Source organism: Arachis hypogaea, chromosome 9 (genome assembly GCF_003086295.3).
Source record: "Arachis hypogaea cultivar Tifrunner chromosome 9, arahy.Tifrunner.gnm2.J5K5, whole genome shotgun sequence".
NCBI lineage: Eukaryota > Viridiplantae > Streptophyta > Magnoliopsida > Fabales > Fabaceae > Arachis > Arachis hypogaea.
Genome location: NC_092044.1, coordinates 116,281,312 through 116,300,184, shown reverse-complemented (window position 1 = coordinate 116,300,184; position 18,873 = coordinate 116,281,312). Strand labels below are relative to the sequence as shown.

General features: G+C 36.2%; 1 protein-coding gene and 1 long non-coding RNA gene across 3 annotated transcripts; one reads left to right on the top strand and one right to left on the bottom strand.

The window, feature by feature from the left end:
• The first annotated feature begins 8,165 nt into the window (after positions 1-8,165).
• On the top strand, positions 8,166-13,753 carry LOC112712392 (uncharacterized). Its single transcript, XM_025765273.3, has 3 exons — positions 8,166-10,157; positions 10,852-13,253; positions 13,342-13,753. Exons 1-2 carry the CDS (start codon positions 8,429-8,431, stop codon positions 13,215-13,217), a joined length of 4,095 nt encoding a protein of 1,364 aa, XP_025621058.1. The 5' UTR covers positions 8,166-8,428; the 3' UTR covers positions 13,218-13,253; positions 13,342-13,753.
• Positions 10,335-15,968, bottom strand: LOC112712393 (uncharacterized). Of its 2 annotated transcripts, XR_003157777.2 has the most exons (4): positions 15,821-15,968; positions 15,382-15,446; positions 15,204-15,297; positions 10,335-10,471 (listed from the first exon to the last, which is right to left on the bottom strand). It is a non-coding gene; the product is annotated as an uncharacterized lncRNA (long non-coding RNA). The 2 variants fall into 2 exon arrangements; XR_003811835.2 differs by lacking the exon at positions 10,335-10,471 and having other exon boundaries at positions 13,618-15,297.
• Positions 15,969-18,873: the final 2,905 nt, after the last annotated feature.

Here is an 18,873-nt window from a genome sequence, read left to right as displayed (position 1 = left end):
TCCCCTTATTTTACCTTGTATTTAAATCAACATTAGACAATTCTTTACTTTTTTTTTTTTTTTACTAAAAGTAGTATTACCGCCTACTATTTTCGTAGTTATTTTCCTCTAAAGATCTTTGAAAAACACAAAGACTAATTAAGTAAGAATGTATGTCTAAAGAAACATATAGTGCGGTCCATGAGATGAATGGTTAGATAAAGATAGCTTGAATCTGCAAAAATGGTAACAAGCAACTAACAACCTGTCCGGGTTGTGGGGCAGCATTACCACCACTACACCTAAACGTGAGAATTTGAGGACCAAAACTAATTCACTGCGAGGTTCTCCACAAGCTACTTTTATAGCCTTTGACATAACCAACTTTTATAGCCTTTGACATAACCAGCAAGTAATAATTAATAATTGTTATTTGGTTTGGTCGAGTGGTTAACTCACTCGTCTGTTTAAATAAGTGTTAAGTTCAAATTTTGCTTTGTGCATGCAGCAATCCATTAGTCAACGACAAACTTTTAAATGAACTTCAATCCGCAACGAATTAGTACTTAATCTTTTAGGCTAAGAAATACCGTAGACAACCAAATAAAACTAATAATTGTATTTATTTTGTATTGTACATTAGACAGCTTATTATCCGATACTAAAGATATATAAATCGACTCAATATACAATACAAAATAAGTTATTAGGGTTGAAGCAAAGCCAATTTGAATTCGATTATTTAACAATTCTGCAAGCCAAGTTTATGAACTTAGTGAGTTAAATTTGAATTTGAATTAGAACTCATATATTAAATGAGTCACATTTAGGGATGTCAATGGGGCGGAGCGGGGGCGGAGGATGCCTCCCTGCTCTCCGTCCCCGCCCCCAGAATTGATCCCTATTCCCGCTCCGATCCCTGCCATGGAAGGATAATCGTTCCCATCTCCATTCTCCGCGTTTCCCGCAGGGTCTCATTCCCCATCTCCCTATGTTGAACATTTATATGAAAATTATAATAAAAAATTAAAAAACAAAAAACAAAAAACAAACTACAAACATTATTACAAACATATTTTATCCAAAATTATAAGTCCAGAAATACAACATAACAAATCATAGTCCATAAGGGGGTAAGCACTGAGCAGGAAGAGTGGCCGGTAGCGACTAACGAGGGGGTATGCTACTATGGCTCTAACTGTGAACACAACTATAGGGAATTGGGAGTTTTGAACTTTTCCGAAAAGTTGGGGCTTGAAAACGGTGCTAAGTGGGATAGTAGGAGAGAATTGAAGACATTTGATAAGGTAGGGTTAGGGTTTTCAATAGGCGAAATTACGAAAAAGTCCCTATATTAGAAATAAATTAAGGATATTTAAATAAACTCAAGAATTCGAGGAATTATCGGGAACGGGGCGGAGATCCCCGCTCAGGTCCCACGCCTGTCTCGGAGGGATTTTAGTCCCTATTCTCATCCCCACGAAAAAAATTCTTCGCTTTCGGATTTCCATTCGGGGCAGTCCCCGCAAAAATTCCCACGCTTCGGAGAATTTTGACACCCCTAATCACACTTGAGAGTTTAGGTAAGCTGAATTTATTGATTTGTGAACCGAGTCAATTATACATGCATATAAAGTTGTAATTATATATTATTATTATTATTATTATTATTATTATTATTATTATTAAATATACTATGTATTTTATATTTTTAATTAATAATAATATATAATTTTACACCACACACAATTATAATATTTATGTTTGTTAAATATGCGAGTGTATTATTTTTTATTTTTGTCATAACTAAATATTTTTGTTTATTTTATTATAGGTAGAATGGATAATAAGTCTAATTAAATTATTTATTATAGAAAAGAACAATATATATATCTCAATCTTTTGCTATAAAATTTTATAGTTTTTTTTATCTATGATTTTGGTAGTAGACATAAATTATAGTTGAATTTTTTTATTTAAGTTATAATTTATTTATATACAACAACAACAAAGCCTTATCCCACTAAGTGGGGTCGGCTACATGAATCAAACGACGCCATTGTGCTTTGTCATGTATCATGTCTACAGAGAGACCGTTTACATGTAGATCTCGTTTGACCACCTCATGGATGGTCTTCTTAGGTCTTCCTCTGCCTTTCGCCCTTTGTCCATCTTCCATCTCATCCACCCTCCTGACTGGATGTTCTATCGGTCTTCTTCTCACATGTCCAAACCACCTGAGACGCGATTCAACCATCTTTTTCACAATGGGTACTACTCCAACTCTCTCCCTTATATCTTCATTCCTTATTTTATCCAATCGCGTGTGACCACTCATCCATCTCAACATCTTCATCTCTGCCACACTCAGCTTATGTTCGTGCTCTCCTTTAGCCGCCCAACACTCCGTACCATACAGCATAGCCGGTCTTATAGCGGTGCGATAGAATTTACCTTTAAGTTTTAAAGGCACTTTTTTGTCGCATATAAAACCAGATGCACTCCGCCATTTTGACCAACCTGCTTGGATCCTATGATTTACATCATGTTCAATCTCTCCATTATCCTGTATGATGCACCCAAGATACTTAAAACTTTTAACTTTTCGTAAGGTATTCTCTCCAATTTTCACCTCTATATTGGAGTTTTCCCTTCTCAGACTGAACTTACATTCCATATATTCCGTTTTGCTACGGCTTATGCACAGACCATACACTTCTAGAGCTTCTCTCCATAACTCCAACTTCTTATTTAGGTCTTCCCTTGACTCTCCCATAAGGACGATATCATCGGCAAAAAGCATGCACCATGGCACAGGCTCTTGGATGTGCTCTGTGAGTACTTCCAAGACTAATGTGAAAAGGTATGGACTTAAGGATGATCCCTGGTGTAATCCTATACCAATAGGGAATTCCTCTGTCACACCACCTTGAGTCTTCACACTAGTTGTGGCCCCATCATACATGTCTTTAATTGCCCGAATATATGCGATCCTTACTCTCCTCTTTTCTAAAACCTTCCATAAGACCTCTCTTGGTACCCTATCATACGCTTTTTCCAAATCAATAAACACCATGTGTAGATCCCTTTTATTACTACGATACCTCTCCATCATCCTTCTTAATAGGTATATCGCTTCAGTGGTAGATCTGCCTGGCATAAATCCAAATTGGTTCTCTGTTACTTGTGTCTCTTTTCTCAACCTCCGTTCTATCACCCTTTCCCATAACTTCATAGTATGACTCATAAGCTTAATCCCTCTATAATTTCCGCAACTTTGTATATCCCCCTTATTCTTGTAGATAGGTACTAAGGTGCTCTTTCTCCACTCATCAGGCATCTTCTTTGACCTTAAAATCTCATTAGAAAGCTTGGTTAACCAGTTGATGCCTTTTCCTCCAAGACCCTTCCAAACCTCAATCGGGATATTATCAGGTCCTACTGCCCTGCCATTTTTCATCTGCTTTAGAGCCTCTTTTACCTCGAAGTCTCGAATCCTTCGATAGTAGTCCAAGTTTTGATCTTCTTCCCTTGTGCATAATCGACCAAGGCTCGGAAGAGTCTTCTGTCCCTCATTAAATAACTCGTAGAAGTAGCTCTTCCACCTTTCATTAATCTTCTCCTCTTGAGCCAACACCTCTCCATCCTTATCCTTTATGCACTTAACCTGATCCAAATCTCTCGTTCTTCTTTCCCGGCTCTTTGCAATTCTATATATACCTTTTTCTCCTTCTTTCGTGTCCAAAGACTGGTAGAGACCCTCATATGCTCTTGTTCTTGCTTCACTTACAGCCACTTTTGTCTCTTTCTTAGCCGCCTTATATTTTTCCCAGTTATCTGCATTGCGGCATAAAGACCACTCTTTAAAGCATTCTCTTTTTATCTTTATCTTTTCTTGTATACTCGCATTCCACCACCAGGACTCCTTGTCTCTTGGTCCTATTCCTTTAGATTCACCAAAACTTTCTTTTGCTGTTCTTCTAATAACTTCTGCCATCTCCCTCCACATCTCTTCCGCGCTTCCATTCCCATCCCACCTTGCCTCTTCTCCTACCCGTCTTAGGAAGCTTCTTTGTTCCTCACCTTTCATCCGCCACCACCTCGTCCTTGGGTTCTTCGTATGATGTCTTTTCTTCAACTTTTGCTCAACGCGAAAATCCATGACGAGCACCCTATGTTGTGTTGTCAAACTCTCTCCCGGGATAATTTTACAGTTAATGCAAAATTTCCGGTCGACTCTCCTCAACAAGAAGAAGTCGATTTGAGAGCTTGTCATGCCACTCTTATAGGTTATAAGATGTTCGTCTCTCTTTTTAAAACATGTATTTGCGATGAGAAGATCAAAAGTTGAGGAAAAGTCAAAAATAGTTTTACCATCGGCATTGATCACCCCGAAACCATGGCCTCCGTGAATACTCCCATATCCAGTCACTTCTCTCCCAACATGGCCATTTAAATCTCCTCCTAAGAAAATCTTATCTCCCAAAGATATGCCTTGAACTAAACTCTCTAGATCCTCCCAAAACCTTATCTTGTGTTGTTCGTCCGAACCCACTTGCGGTGCATAGGCGCTAATCACATGAAAAGCACCTCCCTCCACCACAAGTTTGATAGAGATGATCCGATCTCCCACCCTCTTGACATCAACCACGTCCTTCTTCCACTGCTTATCCACAATTATTCCAACTCCATTCCTATTCTTCACCCTTCCTGTATACCAAAGTTTGAAACCAGAAGAATCCAACTCCCTAGCCTTTGCACCAACCCATTTCGTTTCTTGTAGGCACATAATGTTAATCTTCCTCCTTGTCATGGTATCCACCACCTCCATGGACTTTCCTGTTAGAGTGCCTATGTTCCATGTCCCAAATCTCAACCTTTTGTCGCTTCGACCTTTACCTTTTCCTTTGTGAACTAGCTTATTTACCCTCGTCCGTTCACGAAAACGCGAGAACCCTTGCTCATTTAACACTACATCCGGGCACCGATGCAGCGGCTCTTGCTTTGACACCGTACTCGAGCCATACGGCGCGTTACTTCCGGGTAACGACCTAGCTTTAGCGCAATAATGTCTTTGATTCATGTCATGGGGGGTTCGGCTATATTTTTACGTTGGTTGCCGAAGACCTAACACAACCCTCCTCCTTTATCCGGGCTTGGGACCGGCTATGTACCGCAAGTGTACCATAGGCGGAGTTTTATAATTTATTTATATAGAATTATAAATTATATTAATCCATACAAATAAACTAAATTGTTAATACATCAAGCCATAAACTAAGTTCAATTTTTATAGTCGAATTTAAGTTTAACCAGACTCAACTCAATTCCAATCCTTTTACCTCATCCAATAATAATGAAAATGTGAATTGAGTGAATCCACCATAAATTATAGTGGTTCCTGAAACATTTGCTTTACTCCATCATTCCAACATTATAAGCATCAAAAAGGAACTCACGTTTGCTCCATCTTATAATAATATCATTCTTCCCTTAACAACTCACTGTCTCCCACTATATGCTATGGCTACCACATTCCATTCCAGAACCGAATTATCCAATAATGCTAACTAAACCTATATTAAAGTAGTACTCTAATTAGATAAAGAAGATGGACCCATTTTAATTTCTATTAATCTCAACTACCGTGACGAATTTTATGTTCTATTTACACCTCAATTCAGAGACGTTCTACTACACGCCATTGACTATTATAAAACGTAATAAACATTATTATGATGAGATGTATCATGTATGTGTATAGATAGGTGCACACGGTGGCTATATGTTAGAAATTTTGAATTATTAATAGTAGTAGGTTCACATGGGACACAGTTCATGCACACTAGGTTTGCTAGTAATCTTTTGACCAAGGAGGCAAAATCATTAGCTTGAATTTTACATTTTTCACTGCTATTGTGAAAAAAGTAGTAATTAAATAGAACTTATGGTATACCAAAACTAAAAAGAAGTAATAGTTAGTTAATTACCGTGTTTCCCTTTAAAATGTACCAGCTCAAATCATCAATGGTCCCATGTTCCTATTTTCAAAAGAAAAAAAAATGAAGGAGATTGTAGAGGAATCTTGACTCTTCAACAAATAAAATTTAGACATGTTCAGGATATAATAGAGAAGAGAAATGTACCTGATTTGAGTGATTTCTTGATTTCTTCCTCATGGGGTTGTAGTGTAGCATATTATAATATTGAAAAAATGCTTAGTTGTCCAGTTATATTATAATATTATCCAACAACAGAACCAAACACAAAGTTTGCACGTTTCATTCATTTATTGATCTCATAATTTTTTATTTTTTATTTTGTTACCAGCAGACATTGATCAATCACTAGAAACGGTGCATTATTCGGCAAAGAAACCCAAGTGTAATAGTGATTTCATTAGATTAGTTAGGAACATATCAAGGGACAAATTAAATACTTAAAACATAACACAACAAAACATAATACAGTATAATTTACTCAATTACACGTAATTATGAGAATTTAACAACAACTTAATGTGTATTTTTGTCATGCCTAAACCAGTTCAATTATTCAGCATTGGAATAGTTCAAGTAAGTGCACGTTTTTATATTTTGTGATAGTTTGATTCTTTCTGTGGTTACTGAAATGATTGCATTCTGATCCTGATATGATACAAAGTGAGTGAATGCTACAGTGCTTAAAAAGTGGTGACTATTTATTAAAAATGGTTAAAAATTAATATTTAATTTTAAAAATATAAAAATAAATTATTTTTAAAAATTCAAAACTTACCACAAAAAGTAAGTTAGGCAAAAATTAGACAACAATTGATAAGCACCATAGAATTTACCATGATACAAACCCAACACTAGATTTTTAAGAACTCAGACTTCCTATTTCTACTAAGTCTGAAAGTGTTCAGAAATTTTACATGCAACCAAACAGAGAAGCATTAAGAAAACTTTAATAATTATTATACTAGTATATTCCTTTTTGTGGTAATAATAATAATTAAGAAAAAACAGAGCATAGGTTAATACTTATGATCACAAATGGGTCCAGAGACATTGCTTCAAAAATGTCGCTTTCCCGAGGTTTACGACATAAAAATAAAGTGCAGGGTCGAAGAGAACTGCAATGATCACTTCTCATTTCACAAAAATGAAAATTATAGACCAGATAATTATTTTGCCTGATTATAATTTCAAGCTTTTGCTTAATTTCTTTCATATGAATTTGGGTAGCAAAAGCTGCAATGTGTACCTTAGTGGGGGTTGAAAAATGAAAAACACTTGTCAATCACATTATTTCGAAATCACATGGGTGGGAATATAAAATTTGATAAAGAGAATCACAAAAATAGAAAAAGAAAAAAGAAAAAGAAAAGTGCAAACAAAAATAATCTTGCACTCCCCTCATGGCAACTTCTCATTGTGTCTCCTTCTCTATCCCTATTTTAAGTAAACGTATTAGGTGAATAAATCCAAAATTGAATTCATAAAATATAAATAAAAAAAGTGTATAATGATGCATATTATACTATTTGATATTTTTCTACATGTACATGATAGAAAATACAATGAAAGAAGTACTGTTATATATATATATATATATATATATATATAATTTTACAATCTTGATTTCAGTAACTTCATTTGTTTCATTGTCCCCACAAACACGTGGCAACTATGCTGTGGCAAAAATAGGGAATTATATATATATTTGGTTTGGATTATTCCTTATATCATACCATGCCAATGGCTTCTGTTCAAAACGTGCATAAAGAAATAACAAAATAGTCAAATATCTATATCTTCACCAATCACCCTTGATCCAAGGGATGTGATGAAATGAAAAAAAAATAATAGTGACTCACTCAAAGGATCCAAGGTGCATGATGCAAAATGCATAGTGATTACTTTACTTTCCCTGAGAGAAAATAACAGAAAAGAAATAGAGAAAGAGAAAGATGTAAAAAGCATTTTAGAGTTTCTTTTTCGTCAAGATAGGCAACTACTACTCAACAGTTCAGGCAAGGGTGGAATAATGATTAAAAGAAAAACAAAAAAGAATGGTATGGTTGTGTAAATTGGTGTTAATACTTAACACCATACTACACCAGAAGATGCTCATTTATATTATAATGAACAAATAGGACAGAGTTTTTGCAATTGAAAAAAAGGTCACAAGGCCAGCTGGGGGGAACTTAATTTAAGAAAATAAAATCAAATTAGATTGATTTGAATTCGTCCCTCTCTATGACAGCTCCCTTCTAACGACTCACTCCCATTATAAGTAACCAAGTATTTCATGCAGCTTTTCTCAGTCACCACTAACACTACACAACAATACAACTATTCTCCCACCCACCCCCCACTTCTCCCAATAGGAGAAAGAAAACACTAGTGGTAAGGTTCTGATCAGAAGCATTGGCCGGAGGAGGCCAGCTCTTTCCTTTCCACCCATGACTGCTAGGGGCAGAGACCCCGCAAGGGGTCAGCTTTGGCCACAATTGGCCATGGCATTAGCCACTCTCTTCATTTCTACTACTGTGGTTTCCGTTACTGCTGACGGTTACCCTTACTACTCTCCACCACCACCTTATGAGTACATTTCACCTCCTCCACCAACTGCTTCACCGCCACCTCCTTATGAATACAAGTCACCACCTCCTCCACCAATTGAGCACAAGCCACCTCCTTATGAGTATAAATCACCACCTCCACCACCACATGAGCACAAGGCTCCTCCGTACGAGTATAAGTCACCCCCTCCGCCATCACCATCACCTCCACCACCTTATGAGTATAAATCACCACCTCCCCCACCACATGAGCACAAGGCTCCTCCGTACGAGTATAAGTCACCACCCCCACCATCACCGTCACCACCACCTCCTTATGAGTATAAATCACCACCTCCCCCACCACATGAGCACAAGGCTCCTCCATACGAGTACAAGTCACCCCCTCCGCCATCACCATCACCTCCACCACCTTATGAGTATAAATCACCACCTCCCCCACCACATGAGCACAAGGCTCCTCCGTACGAGTATAAGTCACCACCCCCACCATCACCATCACCACCACCTCCTTATGAGTATAAATCACCACCTCCCCCACCACATGAGCACAAGGCTCCTCCGTACGAGTATAATTCACCACCCCCACCATCACCATCACCACCACCTCCTTATGAGTATAAATCACCACCTCCACCACCGCATGAGCACAAGGCTCCTCCTTATGAGTACAAGTCACCACCACCTCCATACGTATACAAGTCACCACCTCCACCACCATATGAACACAAGGCTCCTCCCTACGAGTACAAGTCACCACCTCCACCATCACCATCACCACCACCTCCTTACATATACAAATCACCACCTCCACCACCACCATATGAGCATAAGTCTCCTCCTTATGTGTACAAGTCACCTCCCCCACCACCATATGAGCACAAGTCTCCACCTTACGTATATAAGTCACCCCCTCCTCCTTCACCATCACCACCACCCCCATATGTATATAAATCACCACCACCTCCACCACCATACGAGCATAAGTCTCCTCCTTATGTGTACAAGTCACCTCCTCCTCCACCACCATATGAACACAAATCTCCACCCTACTATTACAGCTCTCCTCCTCCACCTCCTTACTACTATAAATCTCCCCCACCACCTTCACCATCTCCTCCACCACCTTATTATTACGAGTCTCCACCACCACCAGTAAAGTCTCCATCTCCAAAGCCTTACTATTATAAATCTCCTCCACCACCATCTCCTGTACCCCATCCACCTTACTACTACAACTCTCCTCCTCCCCCATCTCCTTCACCTCCTCCACCTTACTATTATAATTCTCCACCACCTCCTTCACCGTCTCCTCCACCACCTTACTACTATAAATCTCCTCCTCCTCCATCTCCTAAACCTCACCCCCCTTACTACTATAACTCTCCACCACCTCCAGTAAAATCTCCACCTCATCCAACACCTTACTACTACAAATCTCCACCACCACCCACTCCATACTATTATAATTCTCCTCCTCCACCTGTCGTGTATCCTCCACATCCCCACCATCACCCATTGATTGTGAAGGTTGTGGGTAAAGTCTACAGCTACAAGTGCTATGACTGGGAGTATCCTGAAAAGTCACACAACAAGAAACATCTCAAAGGTACACGACATTCTCTACGTCATTTTTTAGTTCAAAAGTCTTATTATTGTTACAATTGAATCATCAATTCTTATGCTTTTGAGCATTGCTCGTTATTATCTTCTTTGGCATTCACTTTTTTTCGTTAGAGAATGCATGTCTTTGTCTAGTAGAACTTGTGCTGCATTTTACACAAGCATTTGCTATTAGTACTCACAGTATTTTGTCGCTAAACTTTTCGTGATGCTTGCAGTTCCAATCATATTAGATAACTCTAGAGCATGTAGAAATTAAATGTTGGAATGCATTAACGTAATTTATCTTCAACCAACCACCTAATAAGAAAACCAAAATGAATGCATTAATATTTGATGCTTAAATTAGTAAAGTGTCAATTAGACTTTTTAATAATGTATAGAATTGGAGAACTTTTTGTTACAGTTGATAGGTAAGATACAATCAATGTCTCAATGTACATTCACCGTCACATTACTAAAAAATAACCTTTTCTTGTTCAAAACTGGTTGTAGCATGTAATTAATACCAACACTCAACATGAAAATGATAGTTTTCTTTTTCTTCATAAATAAACATGAAAAGGATATTTTAACTCGAGATTCTTTTTATAATTTGCTCCAATATAATATCTTTGGTGGATTTATGATATCTTGTCGTATTATTGTTTGCTCATTGTAATATTTCAATTATGGATCAGGTGCTGTTGTGGAGGTCAAATGCAAAGCAGGCAGACACATCATCAAGGCTTACGGGGAAACTAAGAGCAACGGAAAGTATAGCATTACAGTTAAGGACTTTGATTATGCTAAATATGGCTCCACTGTGTGCAAGGCTAGGTTACATGCTCCACCTAAGAACTCACCCTTCAACATACCCACTAAGCTAAACGAAGGAACCGACTTGAAGGTGAAATCAAAGGACAAATATGAAGTTGTGCTTGAAGCTAAGCCATTTGCCTATGCTTCAAAGAAACATTTTGAAGAATGTGAAAAATCCAAGCCTTCACCAACTCCCTACTACTATAAATCACCACCACCTCCATCACCGGTTTACATATACAAGTCTCCACCTCCACCATCACCTACATATGTATACAAGTCACCACCTCCACCAGTTCACCACTATTCTCCTCCGTACTATTACCAATCCCCACCACCACCTTCACCAAAACCCAATCCTCCGTACTACTACCAATCCCCACCTCCACCTTCACCAAAACCCAAGCCTCCGTACTACTACCAATCTCCACCTCCACCAACACCAGTAGTAAAGCCACCTTACTACTACCAATCTCCACCTCCACCATCACCGGTACCCAAACCTCCATACTACTACCAATCACCACCTCCACCATCACCAAAACCCAAGCCTCCATACTACTACCAATCCCCACCTCCACCTTCACCTAAACCCAAGCCTCCATACTACTACCAATCTCCACCTCCACCAACACCAGTAGTAAAGCCACCTTACTACTACCAATCTCCACCTCCACCATCACCGGTACCCAAACCTCCATACTACTACCAATCACCACCTCCACCATCACCAAAACCCAAGCCTCCATACTACTACCAATCCCCACCTCCTCCATCGCCAGTACCTAAGCCTCCATACTACTATCAATCTCCACCACCCCCATCACCAGTACCCAAGCCTCCGTACTATTACCAATCCCCACCACCACCTTCACCAAAACCAAAGCCTCCGTACTATTACCAATCCCCACCTCCACCATCGCCAGTACCCAAGCCTCCGTACTACTACCAATCTCCGCCTCCACCATCACCGGTACCTAAACCTCCATACTACTACCAATCTCCACCTCCACCATCACCAGTAACAAAGCCTCCGTACTATTACCAATCTCCGCCTCCACCATCACCGGTACCTAAACCTCCATACTACTATCAATCTCCACCTCCACCTTCACCAAAACCCAAGCCTCCGTACTATTACCAATCCCCACCTCCACCTTCACCTAAACCCAAGCCTCCTTACTACTACCAATCCCCACCTCCTCCGTCACCGGTGCTTAAACCTCCATACTATTACCAATCTCCACCTCCACCATCACCATCACCCCCACCACCTTATTATTACCATTCTCCTCCTCCACCATCACCATCTCCCCCTCCTCCTTACTACTATAAGAGTCCTCCCCCACCATCTCCATCACCTCCTCCTCCATACTATTATAAATCTCCACCACCACCTAAAGAATTGCCATACCCTCCTTACTATTATAAGTCACCACCCCCACCATCACCATCTCCTCCCCCACCTTATTATTACAAATCTCCTCCTCCACCTAAAGAATTACCACACCCTCCATACTACTATAAGTCACCACCTCCACCATCGCCATCCCCTCCCCCTCCCTACTACTATAAATCTCCACCACCACCATCACCATCACCACCTCCTCCCTACTATTATCAATCGCCGCCTCCACCTAAAAAGCTACCACATCCACACCCTCCTTACTACTACCAATCTCCACCACCACCATCACCATCTCCACCACCTCCCTACTATTACAAGTCACCTCCACCACCATCCCCATCCCCTCCACCCACTTACTATTACCAATCTCCCCCACCTCCTTATCACTATCAAAGTCCTCCTCCACCATCTCCCACTCCTCATCCTCCCTATTACTACCAATCCCCTCCACCCCCAACGTCATCTCCACCACCACCTTACCACTACGTGAGCCCTCCTCCACCTTCACCATCTCCTCCCCCACCATACCACTACACATCACCACCTCCTCCATCACCAGCTCCTGCTCCCACATATGTCTACAAATCCCCTCCACCCCCAACGTCGTCTCCACCACCTTCATATCACTACGTGAGCCCCCCTCCACCTTCACCATCTCCACCACCACCTTACCACTACGTGAGCCCACCTCCACCTTCACCGTCTCCTCCACCACCATACCACTATACATCACCACCTCCTCCCTCGCCAGCACCTGCTCCCAAATACATCTACAAATCACCTCCCCCACCACCAGTTTACATCTACGCTTCCCCACCACCACCTATATACAAGTAAGCTCAGAATGTAGATGCAACAATTGTAATAAATCACGTAAGTTAATAATCTTATCTTAGTTCTTTTATGTATATCTCAAAAGCATAAATGTGTTAGTAACCCAAAACTCTTTTTTTCTTTCCAGGTTCTAGTTTTCATCAAGAAATAAAGGCAAGCTCCATTTGGAGCAAAGTGAAACATCTAGCTTCCTGTTCAATTTCTTTAAATAAAAGTCTGGAAAAATCATCTCTAAGCAACAACCTTTATGACTCAAACGAGATTGCTTCTGTTTCTTTGGTGGCCATCTTGCACGTCCTGGTCTTATTGTGTTCCAGTGAGAGAGAAATCAAAATGAGGAAGCATGATTTTAAATGTAAATGCCAAGTGAAATTGAGGAGTACAGTCTGCTTTTAGTAATATCTTTAATTTATTTGTGCATAGTCTATTATGGCCATGTTTGATTGCCTTTATATTAATTGTGGCATTTTTGTATTCTACCATGTTCGTTGCTGTGTTTGCAATAAGAGTACTAGCAATAAAGAAGCACATTCAATTTATGTCCATATTATTTCATGTTAGCACAACAAGCAGCATATATTATATATAAAAGGAGTTCAAATAACACAAGTAAAACATAAAAGAAGTCCAAAAGAAAAAAGACAGAAGATGCATGGCTCACATTCCTCACAAACAACAATCAGCTTAATTATCAGTTGTTCTGTTTTCTCCTCCTAAAATAGCACAGGACGACAACTTTGAAGTTGGATCATTGGCAGAATTACTCATTGACCCTCGGTTGCCTTCTTGCAGTTTCTTCTTTTTTATTTTTTATTTATTGCCTTTAATTTTCTAGTTTGGAAGTATGGTTGGAGCCAGCTAATCAATACAAATACTTAATAATCATTACTTTGTGTATCTTGCAACAAAAGGTGTTCCAGCAACCAATCAACTAGTAGAAATTAAAAGTGACAACTTCATTATAAAAGAGGAGGGGCATGGATAGAAAAGGTTTGAAATCTGATTTGCTATCTATAAGAAAATTAGGCATTTCAATGACTAGAAGCTGCTCTATTCTCAATAGTCTATATTTCTTAGAGTGAAAAAATAGAGAGAACAGCCATGCTGCATCAGGTGATGATTGTAAAGAGGTTTAGTTAATTGGTCATCATTAACACTTGGAGTCCTTTTGTTTTGTATAGAACTTTATGAATACTTATTTGTTATTTCTAAAACAAAATGATCTATAGACCCTATAGAATTATATATATTTAACCTAAATATTACCCCAAAAATAATTTGTATACTTAAACTATTGTTATTTCAATGTTTTGTACAGAAATGCATTATAATATAAATTCTTAACTTCTAACTTTAACTTTTTTGATGGATAGATAGATCACAGAAGTATAAAATGAAAAATATTCACTCATTCCATTATTTAATCACTTGTGTGTTAACTCACACTTTCTTTCTCTCTACTTTTGTCTGATGCTTCTCTTAGAACCAAAAGTAAGATGGTGGTGAATGGCAATGATCCTTTGAAGCTGGTGTTTTTCTATTGGTACTTGGGGATGAGCCTTCTAGGATAATTAGAAGATTGGTTATGAGCTTCTTGGGTTCTTCCCTCAAGTTGAACTAAGGCCTTTCTTTGAAAGTCTGCATTCTATTTGTTAACCTTTTGTATGGATGGTTATTAATTTAGTGCTGGAATTTCTTTTGTATTCCTCTTCGATGCTTGTTTTGTTATTCAGATTTAGAAAGCTTTCTTGTCTATTGTATTATGCTTTTAACAACTGAATCAGTAAAATAGAAATTTTTGAAGTAAGTTATTCAATAGTGTGTGCTTAATATTACATCAATACCAACATTTTTCACTGACACAAAACAATGAAATGATAATTGCAACTTCAGTTTCAGGAAGACACAATGCAAAAACATGGTAACTTGAGACAATATGAACATCTAACCGGAAGATAGTATATATACAAGGGTTATAAAAAAATGAACCTTGTCTGGTGAACAGCTTCAAGAAACTGCATGGCCAAATGTAGAAACTTGCACCTTGGCATGCATCTCGAGCAAGCAAGTACTCATTACTTTTCTGAATGGCAGAGAGATATGAGCAATTATTCAGGAACAAATGCAGTAATGACCAAAACTTAGTTAATAATATTGAAATACTAACCTTAAACCTTCACCTTCTCCTCCCACTGAGTTTTGTCACGGATTCACACTGTTGTGGCTTTGCTACTGTAAATCAATGTGACAAACTCTTTACACTTTTACATATATACTGTCCTCATTAAGAATATGCAATTTAGATAGAAACAAAGCAATATAACGAATTACTCAAAATCCTATGAATGATACAAAGGGTTTGAACTTCAATTACCCGAACAAATTCAAATTTATACAAATGATAACTCAACTCAATGTGAAGATCCGAAAATGATATCTCAATCTTAGTAAATAGTTCAATCAGCATAAACTAGAAATACCTAATGCCATTGCCACGCATAATGCGAATCCCATAATAATGATCATACGAATAAGCTGGTGAATGTGAATAGCTGAAACGAAAGGAAACCTAAAACAGAAAGAACGTTGTGAAGTGTTAAAGCTACCTGCGGAGTAGAATGAACAGAGGAAGGCGCTTTCATTCTGCAAATCTCGTTCTGCTTCTTCTTCTCCATACTGTCACAGTATCAATTATCAAGTGTGCTTTTGGATTAGCGTGTTAGAATTTAGAACTTAGAACTCAGAACGTTAAGGTAAAAACTAAAAAGATAAATAAATAAAAGGAGAAGAAAGAAAGTACTTATTTGTTTTGAATTTAAATTTTCTCCCCATAATCTAACTAAAAAAAATTTACTAAAAATACTAAGTGATTATCATAATTTATTATTTTTAGATCAGTTAAATATTAATTCCATTCCTTTAATTTAGTTTCTTTAATTTAATAATTTAATAATATATTTTATTTTATAATTTTAAATATTAATAACTAACGATGATTAAAAATAATAAATTCAGATAATTTTATAATTTTTTATTTTTTATTATTTTTATGAAAATAAACAATTGATAGGATTTTAATATTTATTTAAAAATAAATTAAAAAATTTGGTTTTCATAATTAAAAAAGAATAATTAGAATCAAAATTAATCCTTTACGGTTTTTTTGGACCGCAGCAAGTTGCAGCCCGATAAACAAGTTTTCATGACACAACCCAACTATACAGAAATTGGTAATTTGTTGTAAAAAAAAATTGGCCCTTTTACTTCTATAATATCCATAGGCACAACTCAATAAAAACAAAATTCAACCCACTTGATCGAGTGGTTAACTCACTCGTCCGCTTAAACAAGTTTCAAAAGTTCGAATTCTATCTTGTGCATGCAGCAATTCATTGGTAATTTGTTTACCCAAACGGTATCCCCCAACCCAACAGGTTAAGGACTAGTCCGTCGCGGATCTGAGTTCCATTTAAGGGTCTACCACTGGTCAATGGGTTGCTGTATGCACAAGGCTAAGTTCGAACTCCCGACACTTGCTTAAGCGGATGAGTGAGTTGACCACTCGACCAACCCAAATTAATTGACGAATTAGTCTTTAACCGAAAAATACCGTAGAAAAAAAAAAATCCAAAAAGTCCAATGTCCATAAAGAAAATCTTTCTTCTCATGCTGTGTCTTGAATCTTATCCTATGAAAAAAGATTTTTCTTTTCTTTAATAAAGAGAATTATAAAGTAACGAAATAAGAGATTAATCATCGTTGAACTTGTAATTTTTATTATATGTAAATTATATTATTTTAACAAATAGTGATTAAACTTTTTTTTTTTTAGTTTACTAACTTTCTTATTTTAGTGGAGCTTGATTCTTATTTTATTTTGTCGTGATTTTAATATTCCAATCTACAATAATTAACCTTGAAGTTTCCGAGAAAAAACATGATAATTTGTAATTTTATTCAATTTAAATATTATTATGACATTTTATTTTTAAATTTTAACACAATAGTAATATAAGAATGGGTTTGGTGGTAATATTTTTATTAAAGAGGTTTTTCTATTTTTCAAGAGTAAAAGATAATATTTGGGTTTGGTAAATCAAAAGTTTATTTATTTGTATATTCAATGGGTGATTTTATAAACACGTTTGAAGATATTCTTTTAACTTAATTAGTTTGCATTTTTAAACGCTAAAAGATCTAATATATATATATATATATATATATATATATATATATATATATATATAGAAAAAAATCTAATATAAGTAGAAAAATTAAAAATTATTCCTTACTATATTGTTTCGCAATTCTGCCTAGCAGAGGTTGATGATGATGATGTTGCAATGAACTGATGATAATGACAGGAAGACTTGTACCTTCGTAAGAAAAATACTCTCACATTCAAATCCATAAAGAGAGTGAAATTTGGTCATAATATTCCAAAAAACCATGTATATGTGTTAGAAATATACTATATTCCTAAAAATCATATTATTGGTAATAAAAATTAATAGTTGAATCACACCCAGCCTAAGTGCATGTATTTCAAAAAAGAAAGTTATGCCAGAAGGTATGAGCCTCCAAAGTGTGGAAAGAAATCCTTGCATATTATTACTATTATTTTGAATAATAATAACATCAATAATAGCAAGAGCAATAATGAAATGGATCTAAAAAATAGAGATGCATATATAGGTGCGTGTCAATTATAAAATTATGCAATAAAAACGATGTACCATTGAGAGATAAGGAAAAAGTGGATAAATAATTAAATATTATATTCGGTAGATATATTTATGACGAAAAACCATTAAAATAGTCTCTAATTTTTATAAATGCTAACAAAAATATTCTCAAGATATTATATAATACGATAAATATAATTCAAAAGAATATTATTTTTTTACAAATAATAAATTATTTATATATTTAATTTAAATTTTTGTAAAAATATTTAAAAAATTATTTAAAAAGAATAAAAAATAGATAAAAATTTAATTTCTATAATTTTTTATTTTTTTATTATTAACAATAATAAATCAAAAAAATTATTTAACGTGAAATTATTAAATTTTAAAGATAAAAATATTTTAATTTTTTAATAATACTTGTAAAAAAATATTAAAATTCAATTTTTAAATCATTTTAAGAAAATATATATTTAGCATTTGGTATTTTATCACGTTTTAAAATATTTTAAAATTATTTTTGTTGTTAACAAAAATTGAAAATATCTTTATCAGCGTGTTTATGGTTGGCGATTTCGAAAATTTACCCTCTTTTATGTTATTATTATAATTATTTAAAATCAGAAAGTAAATTTATTAAATATTAATAACTTCGATTAATTAAAAAAATTTTTGTCACAATATTTCTAAATCTGATAAATCAAAAATTAATTCATATTGTTGTGAACGAGAACTTTATTTAAAGGTTTATTATTATTGTCTAATAAATTACTGCATGCAAAAGGCATATTTAAATTTTTTAACACTTATTTAAGCAAATTAGTGACCCAATTAAATTATTTTTTGTTTTAGGGTAAAGTACTAAATTAGTTTCCTATGTTTAGGATTAATCGTGTTTTGGTCTCTAAGGTTTAAAGTGTCCTATTTGAATTTAAAAAATAAAAAGTTTTATTTAACATTAATGTAACCCT